Here is a 20978-nt window from a genome sequence, read left to right as displayed (position 1 = left end):
AAAGGAATCTGAGTAGAAATGGGGTCACACAAAAGGCACAGACAAGAAGCAATTGTGACCTCACATCCGATAAGACTTTCACACACAGCATGGCCTGCCACCACAAAGACATGCTTAGATTGCCTGGCTATCTGAAACTTTCATTTTATTCAGAGTCGTTATTTTACATATAGACAGACACACAAACTTGTTCAGGCACACACGTGAGCATACACAAATTAGCTGGTCCATCCAATAAATGGGAAAGATTCAGAATACCCATGGACACAGCATATATAATAGGAATAGAGACAGCAATATTCCAAAGAATTCATCACAGCACTGAATATTGAAAAAGGGGTAATAAGAACAACACAAAAGCAACAAAATGAAGTGTTCACTGAAAAGAGAATTATGCATACATAATACTACACATTTATTGAAAATAATGCATTAAAGAATAATTCCTGACATGAAGGTGCTCCTGATATATGTATTTAAAAAGTACAAGTGTTAAATACCATGATCCCATTTTTGTAAATTTTCTGATTATCTTACACCTTTTTATTATAAAAATTTGGAAAATTCAGATGAGAAAATAAAATCACCCATTATCAGAAAACTCCCAAGATAACAACAGTTACCACTTAAATGCATTTCTTTTTAATGTTTTTTTTTCTCTTTTATGACAGACACACTCAAGTATGTTGCCCATTTTTCTGTTGTGGTATCTGCCCCCTGTTTATTTGTGACTTCTCTTTATAATTCCTTTTTCTCCAGCTTTATTGAGATAATCGAGATAAAGTGTACAGGGGCACCTGGCTGGCTCAGTCAGTAGGTCTGACTCCTAATTTTAGGGTGGTAAGCTCAAGCCCCACACTGGGTGTGGAGCCTACTTAATAAAATAAAATAATAAAATATAAAATATATAATATAATGATTTGATATACATATTCTGGTACCCCAATCAAGCTAATTAATTTACTCTTTCTACACCATAATCATATTTATATTTAAAATAATACTATGTTCTGTGTAAAGTTTTATGCCCTGTTTTGTTAACAGTATCCCATGAACAATTTCTAATAACTTCAATATTGTTCAATGACATAATTTTAACTGTTATGTAGCATTAAATCATCTTATTTACTATAATTTATTATTATTTATTATTACTATTATTTATTATTAAGTACCCTCAAATTAAGTACCCTCTGTCTTATTTCCTTCAGATAATTGCTAGAAGTAGAATTTTGAACTGTATATGATAATTAATTTTAAGGTTCTCAGTACATATTGCCATGTTCCTCTCCAGAAAGATCATACCCTTCCGTACCCTATTTAGTACTATAATGATTCACAGATTTCCCTGCATTATCATGATACTAGTTTTAAGAAGCCCTGGGTTTCAACCTTAATTCTTTAACGCACTACCTGTGAATTGGGACAAGTAACCAAATCTCTCTTTCCCAGTTTCTCTTGGTGATCAATGAAGATAACATCACCTATATCTTTATGTTCTTAGCATTCAAAGGAGGTTAATATATATAAAGCATATGGAAATGGTAAAATCCTGCCCAAATATTAGTTGTCTTAAAAAGGTTTTTTTTCCCATTATTTTGATCTTTAAGAGGGATTTACTCACAATTCTGCTCAGGTATTATTAGGTATTCCTATTTGGAAAGGTTTTTTTTCTGAAAATTTATCACATCTTCGTCAGCTTCACATTGCCTATTCTTCCTCCAACTAGATCCCCAAATACACTAGTTTCTCTTCCTGAATATTCTTATTCCTTCAAAGGTGTTGTGCTAGTTCTCAAGGTAGAAACTGCAGTTTTTTTGAGCTCAAATCATGATCTATTCCCATTAATCTTCCTTCCAATGCCCCATATCCACAACTTGCCCTTTGTTACCTTACTGCCCTAATGCTGTGCTTAAAAGAGGAACTTACTGAAGATCTGTTGTACAGAAGTGTGTAGTATTTGACTTCCCTTTTTTTTTTTTTTAATTTTATTTATTTATCAGAGAGAGAGAGGGGGAGAGAGCGAGCACAGGCAGACAGAATGGCAGGCAGAGGCAGAGGGAGAAGCAGGCTCCCCGCTGAGCAAGGAGCCCGATGTGGGACTGGATCCCAGGACGCTGGGATCATGACCTGAGCCGAAGGCAGCTGCTTAACCAACTGAGCCACCTAGGCGTCCCTTGACTTCCCTTTTTAAATGGAGATGGCTCCCCATTACTTGCAGGAAAAAACCCCAGCCATCCCAAGTATAGTCCTCCATACCTTAGATCACACTGTTTGTTTGATAACAGACTTTGAGATTTAATATTTTCTTCTCTTGCCAGCTTTTCTTGCCTTGCTCAACACTCTAATAAGCCCAAACTTAGACTGAAGGTAATTAGTCCTGCTAAAGGCAGAGAGTTTTATAATTGTTTTCTTGCAAAAATAAATACATGATCCCTCTTGTTTTATTTGTGAGCTTCCTTTAGTCTACACATTTTCTGGACAACTATAGTAACAGGTATTAAAGGTCTTAACAAAACTATTAAAAAAACTCAGGACAGTGAGTCTGAGGCCCAAGGATACTAATAAACCCTCATTTCAGGAGAAAAATGCTAACACGGACCTCCTGTCATCTATACAAAGGTTTTGCTGACTCAATTAGGCAAAATGTGGTGATTAAGATGGGGTGTCTGTGACCTACATTTTCTATTTCTTCTTTTGTTTAAAGATTTTATTTTTAAATAATCTCTACACCCAGCATGGGGCTCAAACTCCCCACACTGAGATCAAGAGTCTCATCCTCTACCGACAGAGCTAGCCAGGCATCCCTACATTTTCTTTATTTCAACTGACTAACTCAATTCATTTCTGCTTCTAGATGTATTTTAATATATTTTTAAAGCATCTGCACATCCAAGAAAGCATTTTATCTGGCTCAAACAAGATGCTTATATATTTAACATGGCATTAACATTTATCCCAAAATAAGCATTTTCTACGATTTTGGGCTGTGACATTCTTGTGGGATTGAGAAAGAAGGAGGTAGTGCAGTAGGACAAACATTCATGAGATTCTCTCCTTTTAATCCCAGAGCCAAAGCTACTCAGAACAGAAATAGCCACAAGGAAAATTTAAGTGTTTTTCTATTAGTTACTGATGTTATCAGCCATGAAAGATTTGTTTTAACAGTGGACCCCATAAAATAAAATTCTGGACCTGATGTAAATTTTCTTGTAAGAGCCCAAATGTTTGTATTCTTTTGAAGCTATGTTGTCCATTTATTTTCACCTCACGTCACCGGAATTTGTTGGTTCTGTCTCTATGGAAACCATTCAGAAGGGTGATACTGTGAAATTTCCTTGCCCTCATGTGCACAGCCCTCTCTATCAGTGCTGGTGATGTACAGTATTACCCTCTGAGATTCAAATCAACTTTCAGTGAATGGAAAGGAACAACATTTAAAATGTGCCCAAAAACCAGGACTGAAAAAGCAAAACAACATTGTTTCCCTCTCAAAATGCTGGCAGCTCCTAAAGTAAATTAACACATCCACTCACAGCCAGGAAGCAATATGGTGGATATTCTCTATGGCCACCAAGAGTGAAGGGCTCTGGCCAGTATTCAGAGAGCTAAAATGCTGCAGCTCATTCATGTACTTTTGAGGCTTATTTTGTAAGGGGAAAGACAGGCCATTTGCTTTTGAAATCAAACTTGGAGTTCAACCATGCAAACTTTTGTCAATACCACAGTGGAAAAGAAACCTCAGCAGTGCAAATTATTCACACTCACACTAAAAGCAAAAAACAAAAACAAAAACAAAAAGCACCTAGTTCTTTGATGGTTCTTTCCTGTTCTCCTACTAATGAAGAAATGGAGCATATTGAAGCTAAAAGCTCTGGCCAGGAGGCGGGAGTGATTAGGCCAATAAATCTGGCTCCTCTAATGATGGGACATGAGCGACTTCATCCAGGACAAAGCACTCTGATGAACCAGAACTGCTTTGCTATTCAAAAGCAGAAAAAGATACAAAGGTGCTGTGCTTCTCATCTACCCAGGCTAACCTCTGCCCTAGCCTAGACAAATGCTTTGTGCCTCAGAATTGCAGGTGTGGACTTGAAGCAGCAGATGAGGGCGGTGTGTATTGATGGCCAATACAACGTCAACTCCTCACAGACTCAAACACACAAAAGCCAGCTTGTGTGGGGAAATGGGGAAAAAAACAAGCTTGTGTGGGGGAAATGGGGAAATTCACGCAGATCAAAACACAGTACTCCTGTTTTCAATCTAGTAATACATTACCATCCTGTATTCTCCAGTAAATTCCGCAAAATCGTCTGTGGCACGGAGCAGTTGTAATAGCCCATGCCCATATATGATCTCCAGATCTTGTTTTTGCTGGAAATGGCACGCAGAGTTGTAAGGATTTCATTTTCACCTGATTACAAAAAAGAGAGAAATATTATAAACAGAAAAACATCTCAAAAGAGAACTCTAACTATAGTGTAAGAATTTTGTTTTCTTTGAATATATATATGAAAACAGTTATATGAAAAATATAAGAATCAATTCCACAACAATATTACGTAGTGCATGCAGAAATTTAAAAAAAAATCCCAAAACAGCACTCAATTACCCCTCCAATTTGGTTCCCCATAGCTTTTTTTTGGCTCTTCTTTTTTTGGCTTTGTTAGACTTGCCCAATTTTAATATCTGCCACATTCTGAGTTTCTACTGTTCCCTTTACATTTCTATGGTATTTTCACTTTCTACTTTCTTGGGACACCTGGGTGGCTCAGTTGGTTAAGTGTTGGACTCTTGATTTCAGCTCAGGTCATGATGTCAGAGTTGTGAGATTGAGCCCAGTGCTGAGCTCTCTGCTCAGCATAGCATCTGTTTGTCCCTTTGCCTCCCCGACTCTCGTTTCCTCCCCACCCCCAACTAAATAAATAAAATATTTTTTAAAACCTCGCCTTCGTCAGGGGAGCCCTCCTATACTGTTGGTGGGAATGTAAGCTGGTGCGTGCACTCTGAAAAGCAGTATGGAGGTACCTCAAAAAGTTGAAAATAGAGCTACCCTATGACCCAGTGATTGCACTACTGGGTATTTACCCTAAAGATACAAATGCAGTGAACCAAAGGGGCACGTGCACCCCAATGTTTATAGCCGCAATGTCCACAATAGCCAAACTACGGAGAACCTAGATGTCCATCCACAGATGAATGGATAAAGAAGGTGTAGTGTGTATACATATATATATACAAAATGTATATAAAAGTATCAGTTACACACACACACACACACACACACACACACACACACAAAGGAATATTACGCAGCCACCAAATAAATGAAACCTTGTCATTTCCAACAATATAGATGGAATTAGGGTATTTTTTTTTTTAAGATTTTATTTATTTATTTAACAGACAGAGATCACAAGTAGGCAGAGAGGCAGGTAGAGAGAGAGGAGGAAGCAGGCTCCCTGCTGAGCAGAGAGCCCGAATGCAGGACTTGATCCCAGGACCCTGAGATCATGACCTGAGCCGAAGGCAGCGGCTTAACCCACTGAGCCACCCAGGCGCCCTGGAATTAGGGTATTATGCTAAGTGAAGTCAGTCAGTCAGAGAAAGATATTTATATGATCTCACTGATATGAGGAATTTGAGAAACAAGACAGAGTATCATAGAGGAAGAGAGGGAAAATGAAAAAGATGAAATCAGAGAGGGAGATAAACCATAAGAGACTCAATCTCAGGAAACAAACTGAGGGTTGCTGGAGTGGAAGACGGTGGGAGGGATGGGGGGTGGGTGATGTACATTAGGGAGGGTATATGCTATGGTGAGTGCTGTGGATTGTGTAAGACTGATGATTCACAGACCTGTACCCTTGGAAACAAATAATATATTATATGTTAAAATTTTTTTTAAAAAGTAAATTCTGCTTTCTCTTAGTAAAATACTGTTTTCCTTTTTAAACTGCCTTTATAATACCAATATTGATATGTCTTAAATAACGCATGATCTATATTTTTCTCTAAAGCTCCTCTACTAACTCTTATGTTTTTCCTTTGCGTCACTTACAAAAAGTGACTACTTATAAAAAGCCCTTCACCCAGAAGTGTAAATAACAGCTGTAATAGAAGATGCAATTTTGGGCGCCTGGGTGGCTCAGTGGGTTAAGCCGCTGCCTTCGGCTCAGGTCATGATCTCAGGGTCCTGGGATCGAGTCCCGCATCGGGCTCTCTGCTCAGCAGGGAGCCTGCTTCCTTCTTTCTCTCTCTCTGCCTGCCTCTCAGTGTACTTGTAATTTCTCTCTGTCAAATAAACAAATAAATAAATCTTTAAAAAAAAAGAGTATTTTCTCTTTAAAAAAAAAAAAAAAAAAGAAGATGCAATTTTAACCAACATTCCCATTAGGACACTTCGATAATTAAGAAAGAATTATAAAAGTTCTTGGATGCAGGTGAGACCCTATTTGGAGTCATTCATATAGTAACAACAAAATCTGACCTCTGAGCATTACTCTTTGCCAGGAGTCATACCAAATGCTTTTCTTGCACCTGAGGAATCTGAGGCATGTATAGGATCACTTGCCCAAGGCTACATGGCTTTAAATTGAATGGTTACAACCTGGTCTGCCTGACTCCAGATTCTACACTCCCCCCACCAGGCCCAGTACAAACCAGCTTCAGGCACAGCACTTATACTAAAAGATAGTTTATAGATACAAATGACCTTACATGGTTCTTTTTCTGCCCTTCTGCCTATAGATACATCATTGCATTTACTTGGGCAAATATATGGTTCCTCTAAGATTTTCTCAGGGATTCATTCACTTAAATTTTATAATTGTCTGATTTTATTGTTACTATGTCAGAGAAAAATCTATATACAGCAGTCTCTAAAATGGCAAACTAGATAAGAGGATGCTTCACTTTATTTTAATCCAACTGAACTCTGTGACTATTGCTCTCATTAATCCTTCTTTATCCTTAATGAAAACACTTTTACCCTCCATCCCACCCTCCCACTCCACATGCTTTCAAGAAAAGTAAATTCACAAGAGATGTGTCATTTTGCCAGATTGGGTTAAGGAAAGAGAAGACAGTTTTCTAGGTATCAGTTTCATGAGTAAGTATCATCCAACTGCCTTATGATAGACAATTTTACCTTTTTCCATTGAAAGTTTAGGAAATGTAAGTGAAAATTCAATAAACCAATATCTGAGGAGTTATGCAAGTGCAGCATCCTTAGAAGCAGTCATGTAAGAAATCCACTCACTTCCCAAAGCTTTCTTATGAGAGGGTGATTGAGAACCCATTACGAGTTGGGATTGACTAGCAGTGCCTGGTAGGCACACAATTCAGCAAGGCCAGCTTTAATTCAATTGCACAATTCTGTGCAAGAAGGACAGGCCCCTGTTCTGTATTATGTCATGAGGACAAAAGGTCTACCTCCCAAATGAAAATGGTCTATGAAGGGCTGTATCTGTCAAATCAAGGGTTTAACCTTTAGGTGGGGGCACCTGGGTGGCTCAGCCATTAAGTCTGCCTTTGCTCAGGTCATGATCCCAGAGTCCAGGGATCCAGTCCCCCATTGGGCTCCCTGCTTGGCGGGAAGCCTGCTTTTCCATTTCCCACTCCCTCTGCTTGTGTTACCCTCTCTCACTGTGTGTCTGTCAAATTAATTAATTAATTAATTTTTAAAAAAGAGTTTAACCTTTAGGAATAATAGAGTAATGAATAATATCTTTTTTATGTTACAGAAAGATAATTACTGATATGGTGGCTAGGTCAGAGGGGAGACCCTAGAAACATGGAGATATTGAAGAAGCTAGTACATTAGTCCAGAAGGGAGATGGGCAGAAGAGTGCCATGAATTGAACTGTGTTCTCTAAAAAGATATGTTAAAGTCCTAACCCCTGGTGAACATGATATTATTTGAAAATACGGTTTTAACAACGTAATCAAGTTAAGATGAACTCATGTTATTTTAGGGTTGGTCCTAATTCAGTGACTGTTCCCCTTATAAGAAAAGGGAAATTTGGATGCAGAGCTACACATATGAGGAAAATGCCATGTGAGGACAGAAGCATTATAGGATCAACAAGCCTTGCTTCTCAAGCTTGACTTTTTCTTATTTACCTTCTTTTGGAATAAAGTGAGTTAAACAAATGAGCAGACATCTGTACACCAAGGTAATGGACACTCCTGAGTCATCAAGAGTAGGGTAGGTTCTTGGCTATGCTTCTGAAATGCTTCCCATTTTACTCCAGAGCAAACCCCACAGCCGTGCACATTCTTCTCACTCTTCCATCCAATCTGACAAAAACAGCTTCCTCCTGTAAACAGGCCCAATTCCAGTAACTGTCTTTCTTATGAATGGCTTTGAAACTGACCAGGGGGAAAGGAGACAGAAAGAGAAAGGGAGTGTCCATTAAGAAACACTTGGGGAAAAAAAAAAAAAGAAAGAAAGAAACACTTGGAACAATGTGTCACTCTCCAAGTTCCTGCCTATAGTCAGTTACTGTGCATTATCGTGCATCCCCAGTCACAAAAGTCCTCCAGTAGTCCTTCAGGAATTCAAGCAATATGTTCTTTTCTTATGGAATAAATGCCCATTTCTGACCTTGTTTATTCCTCTGCTTCTGAGCATTGCATAATGCCCTGGTTCTAATGTACCAAGAACAGAGTTCAGTGACCTCGGCACCACTCTCTAAGAATCCGCAGGTGGATCTCCATACTGTTCCTCTTCACAGAATTCCGAATGAACGCTTTCTCCTTATGTAATTCTAAAAGAGACTTTCCAATAGCAACTCCCTTGTCACCAGCACCTAAAATAACAAGGGGGGCTTTGTACTGACCACTGCACCAAACAAATACTCCTAACAGGTATTAAATACTCCATGCACTATACGCCCAGGTCTTAATTTTCCATGTATGTGAATTTTGACCAGAATTGGAAAAAAATATTATTAGAATAGACAGGCAGGCTGTAATGGTCAATGTTCCTTCTATACTGAAACACACATGCATACACACATTGTTCCCCACACTTAAATCGTTATCCCTAACACATAACACTATGATTACTTTTTTGTCAATTGTATGAAAAAATGTACCCATGCTTTGTTTTTGTTTCTTGGCAATCTTAAAATCTTAGGTCAAAGTTTCCAAGGAGAGAAAATAAAGGATTCTGCCATTTACATTAAAAAAAGAATAAATACATATGCATATGCTACATAGTAACAGAATATCTTGGGAATGATTCTCAAGAAACTGATAGGAGGAGACTGAAGGAGTCTTGCTTTTTCCTACATATGTTTCTGTGTTTTTAAATTTTGGACAATATGCCTATGTTATTCAAAAATTTAAAAATTCAATTAAAATGTTATGTGCAGAACAAAATCCTCCTTGTTAAATATATGAGGGCAGACACCTTTCAGTCCCCACAGTGGCCAAAGGTCCACAGGGCATTTTCCGGGAAGTCCAGCAGCAACCAGCACAGAACAGCCACTCAACCAATGTCAGAGCCTCCCTCCCACTCCCTGCCCTTCGTGTACTTGGCAAGATACTCAGAAAAGGTCTCCAAGGAAATCATCAGGACTGAAAACCAACACAATCATATTTGAATTTGCCCAGAAAGGCTTTTTTCTGCCAGAGGCTGAAGGGGAAAGCTGGGGCCAGAATGTTAGGACAGAGACTGCCTTAGCATATTTTTCTTGCCAACCTGCAGATAGATCCTTGACTTCAAAGCTGCTTAGAAAACCATGGGGTGGGGTCAAGGGTCTCAATCAAGATAAACAGACCATGAATGACAGCCCTTGTCAGGCCATTTTCTGATTTTCTGAGTTGAACCTGGAATTCGGTACAAATTCCATCGTAATGTGCAGCCTTTCTGTATCATCACCTCATCATTTGTAGCACCCCACTCCTCCCCCATAACCGCCTGACTTAAACTCACTTAACGAATCCATGCTACTCCCTCTTATGTGTTAAATTTCCTCCCCCAACAAAGAACAGTTTCACAAACAAAGTCTGTGAATCAGAGAATTTCTCCATTCCAGAAAGGTAAACCAATCTGTAAGCTCTGTGTCATGTAGAATAAGGACACCGCAACTCTTCAAATTGAACATTCTTTGATACTCACAGAAGGGAACCTGTGACAAGACATGCTTGGGACAGGACCATGCAGGCCTGACTGGGGCTCTGATCCACCTGGCCCTAATCCAGCCAGATTCTTTCCCATCTTATTGCTCAGTTAATTAACATCCCACTGCACCCAGCCCTTCATTACCCCAGGGGTTAAAGCCCTCCAGCAGGCACCTCCAAAGCCAAAAGGAGCTGAGGCAGGTCCGACCTGTGTTTGTGATGATTCCTTGGCCCCTTGTCTCCATAGGAGTGAGCAGTCCCTACAGCCCTTCCCATTCACCCAAAATCAGGTTCGAGATCTTAATACTAACTGTAAGAAGACAAGAACATCCCACAGTGGGGATGTGGGGACAAGAGGCACCATTTCTGTCACTTTCTCCTTGGTCTTGGATCACACTGCTTTCTGTGGGATGCCTCCTCTACCACCTCTCTTCATCTAATATACGAACATTTTTAAAAGAAATTTACAGAGAAACTGCAATTCACATCTACCTGGTATACCTGTTTACCTATATAATCAGGCCAAATGGTGAGTTTGAAATGAGAATCAGGGTGAAGTCCTGGAGTATTTGTTTTTCCTCTTTGCTGCCCTGTGGGGACACTGTTATAGCCAGCAGAGCAAAAACAATTAGGGAAGGATATGTTCTAGGAGTCCAACTCAAACAATCTAACATGCTTGCAAGAAAGAGATGCTTTTTTATAGACCAAAGAAATAGGCAGAAGGAGAAAGTTATAGTCCAACCCAGAATCTTACCCACCAAATTATAATCTCTTTGTGAGCAGGGGCATAGCAGTTGCTAGGCACATAGCAGGTGCTCAGAAAATACAGATGAATTAAGGCATTGCAATGAAAACTTGCCTAAATTCCCAAATATAGCTAGCTCAAATATTCACCATAATCACCCATCACAAAATCTCATGATGACAAAGCAATACACAGACTGTTTTCACGTTTAGTTCAACTGCATGCCTAAAAGTATGGGCTTCAGAGAAACATTTATGGATGGAAAACTGCAGCTATTAAGTTCTGTGAAACAACACTGTGTATTAATTAATGCAATTAATTTCAGAATCTTAGAAACTGTATTTCCTCATTGTTTAATCAGTATGTTGATGATGTGGGCATTGCAAAAATACCTTTTTTTTTTTTTTTTTTTGTAAAAATACCAGGTTTCTTACTACTTGGATGCTCACAATAGCTATTCTGAACCTTAACCCACTTTTCTTTAACATCCAGTCTCATGTTTTCCGTCTCTCACTCAAATCCTCAGACAGGCAACCCTTCAACTCTTCTTACTTCAGAGTGTCCTCACATCCTCAGGTGGACTTTATTCCTTCTTCTATCTAAGAAAAGTCCAGAATATGCCAGTGGGGTCCACAACCCCTGACTGAAAATTTATCCTCCAGCCTCTTTAATTACTTCACTTCAGACAGCTCTGCCTCCTTTTACATGCTCTGTTTCCCAACATCTTGACTTCTGTTTTCCTCCTTATATTCCATCCCAGGACATCTCACTCCCTATGAATTTATTTAGAATACTCACTAAATCTGGAACCCCATCTCTCATCTCTATTTTAAGTTCTAGATGCATTAATTCCAACTATTGCTTCAACATTTCCAAATGCATGTTCCATGAATACCTAAAACAATTCTGCTCAAACATTCATGATCTCTCCTTCCTCCAGGACCCTCTGCTTCTCTGTTTCCTGTTGATGACATTACCATCACCTCCAGACACTCAGCCTAGAAACTAACAGCCCACCTGTTGCCCCTCTGGATCAACACCATGTTTATACTAAAACCATAATCCCCATAGGCTGCTCACAGCCAGATACTAAGAACATCAAGAGAACCATGCAGACCCATTCTTGCAAGACGTAGGTGACTTTGGCTCAACCAATCAAAACTTTCTTAGATCTGTGCTTGCAGCCTAAGATTTTCCTAGCCATTCCTCCCCTTCTATCTCTCTCCCTTTCCACCAGGGTCAGAACTTCAAAGCAGTGTAAAGACCCCCCACCTTCTCCTGTTTCCACTTCCAATAAATTTCTTGCATATCTAATGTCATCCTGGTGAGTACATTTTGGTGGACCTGAACTAATGCACATTTCAAATATCATCTCTAAACTCTCCAACAATCTCTCAGCTCCTTCCATATCTTAGTTATTATAAATAATGCTACAATAAACATAGGGGTGCATATCTTTTTGAATTAGTGTTTTCATTTTCTTTGGTTAAATACCCAGTAGTGGAATTATTGGATCATACGGTATCTCTTTTTAAACTTCTTCTGGAACCTCCATACTGTTTTCCACAGTGGCTGTACCAATTTTACATTCCCACCGACAAGGTACAAGTGATCCTTTTTCTACATTTTTTTTTTTAAAGATTTTTATTTATTTATTTGACAGAGAGAGATCACAAGTAGGCAGAGAGGCAGGCAGAGAGAGAGAGGGAGAAGCAGGCTCCCTGCTGAGCAGAGAGCCCAATGCGGGGCTCGATCCCAGGACCCTGAGATCATGACCCGAGCCGAAGGCAGAGGCTTAACCCACTGAGCCACCCAGGTGCCCCCTTTTTCTACATCTCTGCCAACATTTGTTATTTCTTGTTTTTATTTTAGCCATTTCAATGGGTATAAAGTGATATTTCATTGTGGTTTTGGTTTGTGCTTCCCTGATGATTAGTGATGTTGATTATCTTTTCATGTGTCCATTAGCCATTTGCGTATCTTCTTTGGAAAAATATCTATTCATGTCCTCTGCCAATTTTCAAATCAGATTGTTTTTTTAGTGTTGAGTTGTGTAAGTTCTTTATATATTTTGGATATATTATGCTAAGTGAAAGTCAGACTGAGAAAGACAGACTCCATATGATTCCACTCATAGGTGGAATCTAAAAAACAAAACAAACGAAAAATAAAATCAGAACTATAAATATAGCAAATTTGATTGATCATTGCCAGAGGGGAGGAAGGGTGGGGAAATGGGCATGATGGGTGAAGGGGAGTGGGAAATACAGGCTTCCAGTTGTGGAATGAATAAGCCATGAGAATAAAAGGCACAGCACAAGGAAAACAGTCAATGATATAATAAGAGCATTCTATGGTGACAGATGGTAGCTACCCTTGTGGTCAGCACAGAAAAGGCATAAACTTGTCAAATCACCGTATTGTACATCTGAAACTAATGTAACATTGTGTTCCAACTGTATTCAAGCATAAAAATATTTTTAAGTGAAAGTTAATTCCCTTTCTTTTGAATTCAGGCCGGACTTAATGAGTCACTCTAATCAATAGAAAGTGGTGTTAAGTGATGCTAAAAGAATTCCACAGGAGGTCATAAAAAGGGTAGCTTCTGCCTGGCTTTCTTTCCCTCTCTTGAATCACTGGCTCTGGGGGAATCCAGCTGCAGCTGAAGGAGATCCAGGTGAGGAGGCTGTTGTGATTGAGCCACCTTGAAGTGGCTCCTCCAGGCCCAGATGAGCATCCACCAAGGTGACCACAATATTACAAAAGACTCTGAGCCAGAACCATCCCGCTTGGCTGGCTGCTCCTGGATTCCTGACCCACAGAAACGGTGAGGATTAGAAATGTTCACGGTTGTTTTAAGTCACAGAATTTTGCAGTTAATTTCTAATAGATAAAATAGCTTCCTCCCCCCCACAAGAAAAGTCAGTTTTTAAATTAATATTAAAGAAGTAATTTCATTTATATAAAATGTATTTGAGGGGCGCCTGGGTGGCTCAGTGGGTTAAAGCCTCTGCCTTCGGCTCAGGTCATGATCCCAGGGTCCTGGGATGGAGCCCCGCATTGGGCTCTCTGCTTTGTAGGGAGCCTGCTTCCTCCTCTGTCTCTGCCTGCATCTCTGCCTACTTGTGATCTCTGTCTGTCAAATAAATAAATAAAAGCTAAAAATAAATAAATAAATAAAATGTAATTGATGATACTGGATAAATTCCATGATCCTTTGGAATCAAGATGGAGAGGGAAAAAGTTGTTTTTACATTTTATGTTCTTTGTCCCCATCACATAACCTATTTTATTTGTTCACTATGTTTACATGTTTGTATCCTCTATATGTCAAAAAAGAAGGAAGTCTGAAACATTTTATTTATTATTTCATAAAGATTTATTTAAAATCTCAAAGATTTACTTACTTATTTAAAAGAGAGACAGAGAGAGAGAGAGACAGCAAGAGCAGAAAGAGAGGGAGAAAATATCTCAAGCAGACTCCACACCAAGCACAGAGCCCAATGTGGGGCTCAATCTTACAACCCTGAGATCATGACCTCAGCTAAAATAGTCAGACACTTAACTGAGACACCCCAAAACACTTTAATGCTAAAAATAACTTATAAAGACTGAGATACCAAGTTTGAATTCTAACTTTAAAAAGAAGGGAAAAAATGATTATTTTAGGGTGCCATCTTTTTTTTTTTTTTTTAAGATTTTATTTATTTATTTGACACAGAGAGAGATCACAAGTAGGCAGAGAGGCAGGCAGAGAGGGGGAAGCAGGCTCCCCACTGAGTAGAGAGCCCGATGCAGGGGCTCGATTCCAGGACCCTGGGATCATGACCTGAGCCAAAGGCAGAAGCTTTAACCCACTGAGCCACCCAGGCACCCCAAGGGTGCATCTTTTAAGATTATTGTTTTCCTTTCTCCACTTCTATCGGGATATGCCTCCACCATTTAACTGAAATATCACTGTGGTATAGTAAAAAATATATAAAAAATATACTATATATATATATATATATACACACATGGTCTTTGGAATTTGAATAGTAGTGTTCTTTTGTCATTCATAAGAAGCCCTTTGAAGGGAGCACTCTTTCTCTTTCAAATAAATAATTTTTTTAAAGCCCTTCTGATCACACCTGGTCTTATGCTAATGAAGTGATTTAGAGTGGTGCCCTACATAGCCTCAGGATGGGCCTGGCTAGAAAGACCAAGAAAAACCTAATTAGAGGGTTGGAACTTTGTTGGCCTCACCCCACAGACCTCTGGGAAAGAGACAGATTGGGGATGGGAAAATACAGATTACGCTCTATAAAAACTCTTGAACAACAAGATTTGATGACCTTCTGGGATGGCTAATGCATCCACATGCCAGGAGGGTGGTGAACCCCAAGTCCCACAGGGAAAGAAGCTCCTGTGCTCAAAACCCTTATGGGCCTCACCCTATGTACCTCTTCATCTGGTGATTCACCTGTATCTTTTATAACATCCTTTAAAATAAACTGAGAAACATGGAAATGTTTCTAAGCTCTGTGAGCTGTGCTCTAGCAAATTAATCAGACTCATGGAGGGGGTTGTGGAAACCTCCAAAATATAGCTTATCGGTCAGAAGTACAGGTGCACTTGGGATTGGCATCTAAAGAGGGGACAGTTTCATGGAACCAAGCCCTTACCCTGTAGGATCTGATGCTATCTCCAGGTAGACAGTGTCAGAATTGAGTTAAATTTGTAGAACACCTGGTTGAAGAATTGCTTTGTTGATTGAACTGAACATACACCAGAATCCCCAAATGACTGACAGTGTAAGTATTATAAGATTCCACCAATGATGAGATTCCAACAATACTAAAATACTTCCCTAATTGTGCTTGTCCTGTTGCATTTGTCTTTTCTTTTTCTGTGAAGATACTACCTTTATTTCTTTTCATTTTTTTCCTTATATACACACCAAAAAAAACCAGTCAATTAAAGATAATTGCTTTTGCTTCTAACTCTACGTTGTTTCAAAAACCCTATTTGTCTCCCAACTTCACATTTCTAAGCACTCAGCATTTTATCCATAGTTCTTATAGCACCTGGGACTTTTTAACTTTCTGACATAAGCTTCTTGAGGATGGTGATTATGTTTATTCACCTATTTTTCCTCACAGTGCTTTGCAAATACTAGATGGTCAATGAACTTTTAGCAATTCAGGCAATAGACCAACTGTACAAGATATCACTCAGATTAGCAGCTGTCTGCCTAAAAAGAATTAATGACAAAAATCTAAGGACAAGACAGATTCTATTGTGAGACTGAATACACAAACAGACAACGGCTAGACCATATTATTACCATGTAATTTTCACCCACAACCTCCAGCAGCCTGCTCAAGAAACCAACACTTTTTCTAAAACACCAGAAGCCAGCCTGCTTAAGTTAGACTTGCAGTATGCCAAATTGCTATCTTCAGTGACAATCCAGCACAATAACTTATATAGTATTTGGACCAAAATTATTGGCTAGGACTGTCAATTAGACAGCTTGCTTAAGTTTGGTCTTGGCTTCCAATACAGGACCAATGATACAAAGCCAAATATGCATCCTTTTTTAAAAAAAGATTCTATTTACTTATTTGACAGACAGAGATCACAAGTAGGCAGAGAGGCAGGCGGGGCAGGGGGGTGAGAGGAGCAGGCTCCCTACTGAGCATAGAGCCCGATGTGGGATTCGATCCCAGGACCCTGAGATCATGACCTGAGCAGAAGGCAGAGGCTTAACCCACTGAGCCACCCAGGTGCCCCCAAATATGCATCCTTAACCAATCACACAGGATCCCCTGTTTCTACTTACCTCCCCCACATCTTCTGCATGCCAATAGCCCTTGACATGGGCATTTCTGAAGTCCTTCCTTTATTTCACTACAAGGCTTTCTCATTCCTCTGCCAAAACAAAAGTCTGACTCCCTTCATACAACAAGTTCAGAATAAGTAGTCTTAACTTTTCTCATTTGGTTGGTTTTCATTTATTTTCATATTAAGGAAAACATATAAGGAAAATCCAATGGTATTATCCTAAAGATAAAATAATTCATATTAAGCCAGAAACCTGGTCAGGAATAAGCCAAGGGAGAGCCTTGTAACAAACTTAGAAGAATCTACATGCAAAACCCAATAATAGTTATCATTCAGCTGAAAGACACTTGACATCCACAGTCTGGGGAACAGCTGTTTTGTTTAGGTGTACTTGGGGTCAGTGCAGGAGAATGCCCAACACAACTCACGTGACACAGTCACCACCTGCAGCTACATTACACAACATCCCCTTTATTAACCATTTATTAAACATCACTCTAAACGGTGTGGCTTAGAACATTAAGTTCATCAGAAGTCTCATTGTGACAGCTCAGCTGCTTGGTTCTGGCTGCATAGTTTTAACATTAGAGGAGTTAGTTTCTCCTCTCTCTTTCTAGGCATTCTCATAATAAGCAATGTGCAATTTTCTGTAAACTTTAAACCCTGCAGCTTCTGTGAAGTTATGAGCTAATTCAATCTGGTTAACTTGAGATGACTTCACTGAAAATACTACACAGTAAGGCATACCATAGCTAAAAGTGACTGGGCTGGTTCATAAATTACTTCTAAATTTGGTAGTAATCACAAAATAAATATATAGTTATTGTAGAAAATCTAGGAAAAGGTAATAAAAAAGAAAGCTAAAATCATGCAACATGGCCCATCCAGGGAAATAAGTGCTCCCGTTGGTAACTTTTTTCTCTTTCTTATTGTGTGTATGTGGGTGAGAGTGGATTCACTTGAATAGGATGACAACAGGGTTTTGAATCGAGTAGCTTTCCTTATTTCTTTGAAGCATGATTTGCTGAGAAGCCAACTTATAAGGTATTCTTTCAAAGCACTTAAATGTCCTAAGAGAGGGGAGCATCTTCATGATAGATGAATCATCTGTACCTCGTTGATTCGGTCATGTCGCATCCTGTACATAATGATCCCTCTACCTGTAGCAGCTTCCACTAGCCTTTCCCAGCAGAGCATCATTATTCATCCTTCAATACCCAACCCTAGTCCTGCACCTGTGACTCCTTCCCTCTCCCTGCTTGTGGCTGGCTGTTCCCACCTCTGTGCCCTCTGCATGCCACTGCATTTCCACCAGAGCAGTTGGTAAATGGCAGGGGGAATCTGGTATAACTGGATTTGTGCAGAACGGTAAACAATGAAGACAGTGGTTTATTTTTTTTTTTTTAAGATTTTATTTATTTATTTGACAGAGAGCGATCACAAGTAGGCAGAGAGGCAGGCAGAGAGAGAGGAGGAAGCAGGCTCCCTGCTGAGCAGAGAGCCCGAGATGCGGGACTTGATCCCAGGACCCTGAGATCATGACCCGAGCCGAAAGAAGCGGCTTAACCCACTGAGCCACCCAGGCGCCCGAAGATAGTGGTTTAAACTAGTGGTTGGAGGGTGGACAGTGGAGCTAGGCTGCCTGGGTCAAATTCTGTCTCCACTGCAAGTCATGACATATCCTCTGTATGCCATATCTTTATCTTTAGAACAGAAAATGGTATTTACCTCAAAAGGTTGCACTAAGGGCTAAATTAACACACGAAAAAGCACGCTTTGGGGGGTGGTGTGCCTGGGTGGCTCAGTGGGTTAAAGCCTCTGCCTTCGGCTCAGGTCATGGTCTCAGGGTCCTGGGATCGAGCCCCACATCAGGCTCTCTGCTCAGCAGGGAGCCTGCTTCCTCCTCTCTCTCTGCCTGCTTCTTTGCCTAGCTGTGATCTCTGTCTGTCAAATAAATAAAATCTTTAAAAAAAAAAAAAAAAAAAAGCACGCTTTAAAGTGCCCAGTACAGGGTAAGCACTACATAAATGTTTGAGATTATTGAATTATGTGTAAGAACTAACCCAAATATCTCCATGGTATGTACAGCTCTCAGTCTTTTTACTCATGTAACGAACTAGCTCTTACCAGTTTCCTGTTTATACAGTGAACAAATATTAGGTCCAGAATTCCTAACTATAACAGAACACAGGCATTCAACATTAAACCATTTGGATAATGCTCCTCTGCTATAGAAATACTACTACTCAAAGTTACACGGACCAATTTGTTCTCCCCATGTAGAGAACATTCATTAACCATGACACATGCACACTTCGGTAAAACACTGATGCCTTTCTGAAACATTCTATGCTTGCCCCAACCAGACCTCACTCTTCCAAGAAGCAAGCCTTGTTGGAGAGCCAGTCCACTTCAAGGCAAGGAAGTGGCAAGGCTGGTGGCAGGGAGACCTCCTGACTGTGCAATATTTTCTCTAAGTCACCTCAGAATAACCAGAGGGACCCAGCCCCAAAACTCACAGAAGCCACTGGGTTCAAAGTTTGTAAGTAAGCTGCATATTACTTATCAGGAGCATGGTTCCACTGAGAAAGGAAAAATGGAATCCCCCGAAGCTCATATTATTCAGTTGGAAATGAGTAGATTAACTTTTTTTTTTAGGCAGACAATTTTGACAAGTTTCTTAGGCTCTAACGCTCTTAAAGAACATCTATTTTAGAGCAGACTGTAAAAGGGGCTGACCTAAACATTTTCTGACTTTGAAAGTCTCAGAAAGGCATTACCTAAGCCTTGCTTTAAAAATATACAAATTGGAAGGGCACCTGGGTGGCTCAGTGGGTGAAGCCTTTGCCTTCGGCTCAGGTCATGATGTCAGGATACTGGAATGGAACGCTGCGTTGGGCTCTCTGCTCTCTGCTCAGCAGGGAGCCTGCTTCCCCCTCTCCCTCTCTGCCTGCCTCTCTGCCTAGTTGTGATCTCTTTCTGTCAAATAAATGAATTTTTAAAAATCTTAAATATATATACAGTTTGAGGGGTGCATGGGTGGCTCAGTGGGTTAAGCATCTGGCTTTTAATTTCAGTTCAGGTCAGGATCTCAGCATTGTGGGACCAAGCCCCAAGTTGGGCTCCCCACTAAGTTTACTTGAGTTTCTCTCCCTCTGCCCCTCTCCCTGCTCACTCACTCTCTCTCAAAAATAAATAAATAAATAAATCTAATGTATATATATGTAAAACTCTTGAGGCATTTGGGTGGTACAGTGGTTAAGCAACCAACTCTTGGTTTCAGCTCAAGTTGTGATCTCGGAGACCTGATCTCAGGATGGTGACCTCAGGGTTGTCAGACGAAGCCCTATTTCATGGAGTCTGCTTGAGTTTCTCTCTCTCTCTCTTCCTTTGCCCCTCCCTCCCTAAAATAAATAAACAAATCTTTAAAAAAAAAAAACATATATAACTTCACCTTTTAAACGTCCAGTAAATCAGTATTATCATTTCCTAAAATTGGAACAGATAAAGCTTCCATCTATCCCTAGGTCTCAGTCTGTTCAACTGAACAAAATGTGCAGATTTTCTTTGAAAGGCAAGATCCCTATGGTCAGGAGAAATGGTTCAGATTTGAAACCAACCAGGTAAGCAGTCCTCATCAAGCTTGAGTTATATTAGACTGCTGGAGCTGGACTGGCTTCATACCTCAAGTTGTTGGTTTTTTGCCCCTTTTTTTGGAGAGAGGAAGGGGCAGAGGGAGAGAGAATCTTAAGCAGAGTCCATACCCAGCTCAGGACCCTGACTCAGGGCTTGATCACAAAGGCCCTGAGATCACAACCTGAGTGGAAATCAAAGTCAGACACTTAACTCACTGAGCCATCCAGGCACCCCTCAAGTTGTCTATTTTTAAACAAAATAAAGTTTGGGCCACTTGAGTGGCTGAGTCAGTTAAGTGACTTCTCTTCATTTCCACTCAGGTCATGATCTCAGGGTTGCGGGATCCAACCCCCAGCTGGGTTCTGCACTCAGAGCAGAGTCTGCCTGTCCCTCTCCCTCTGCTCCTCTCCTGGATTGCACACAATGCCCCCTCTCCCTCTTAAATAAACAAACAAATAAATAAAATCTTAAAAAATGAAGTCTGCCATCTATATATCCTTTCTGTCCTAAAACCCAAAACAAAACAAAGTACCCTCTCTTCACCTTACTCCAACAAAAGTATAAGAGACAGCATCTCTATGATTCACAACCAGATATCCCCCAAGAGAATTCTTTCCTGTTCAGAGAGAGGGAGAGTGCT

At 40.0% G+C, this 20978-nt stretch overlaps 1 protein-coding gene across 1 annotated transcript in view; it reads right to left on the bottom strand.

The window, feature by feature from the left end:
• Positions 1 to 20978, bottom strand: part of GLDC (glycine decarboxylase) — a 93808-nt gene that overhangs the window by 70626 nt on the left and 2204 nt on the right. Inside the window, exon 3 of the mRNA XM_059141445.1 lies at positions 4279 to 4414. Within this exon, the coding sequence (XP_058997428.1) occupies positions 4279 to 4414 (136 nt within the window). The remainder of the gene's footprint in view (positions 1 to 4278; positions 4415 to 20978) is intronic.

Source organism: Mustela lutreola, chromosome 12 (assembly GCF_030435805.1).
Source record: "Mustela lutreola isolate mMusLut2 chromosome 12, mMusLut2.pri, whole genome shotgun sequence".
Lineage (NCBI taxonomy): Eukaryota > Metazoa > Chordata > Mammalia > Carnivora > Mustelidae > Mustela > Mustela lutreola.
This window is presented reverse-complemented; position numbering and strand designations above follow the sequence as displayed.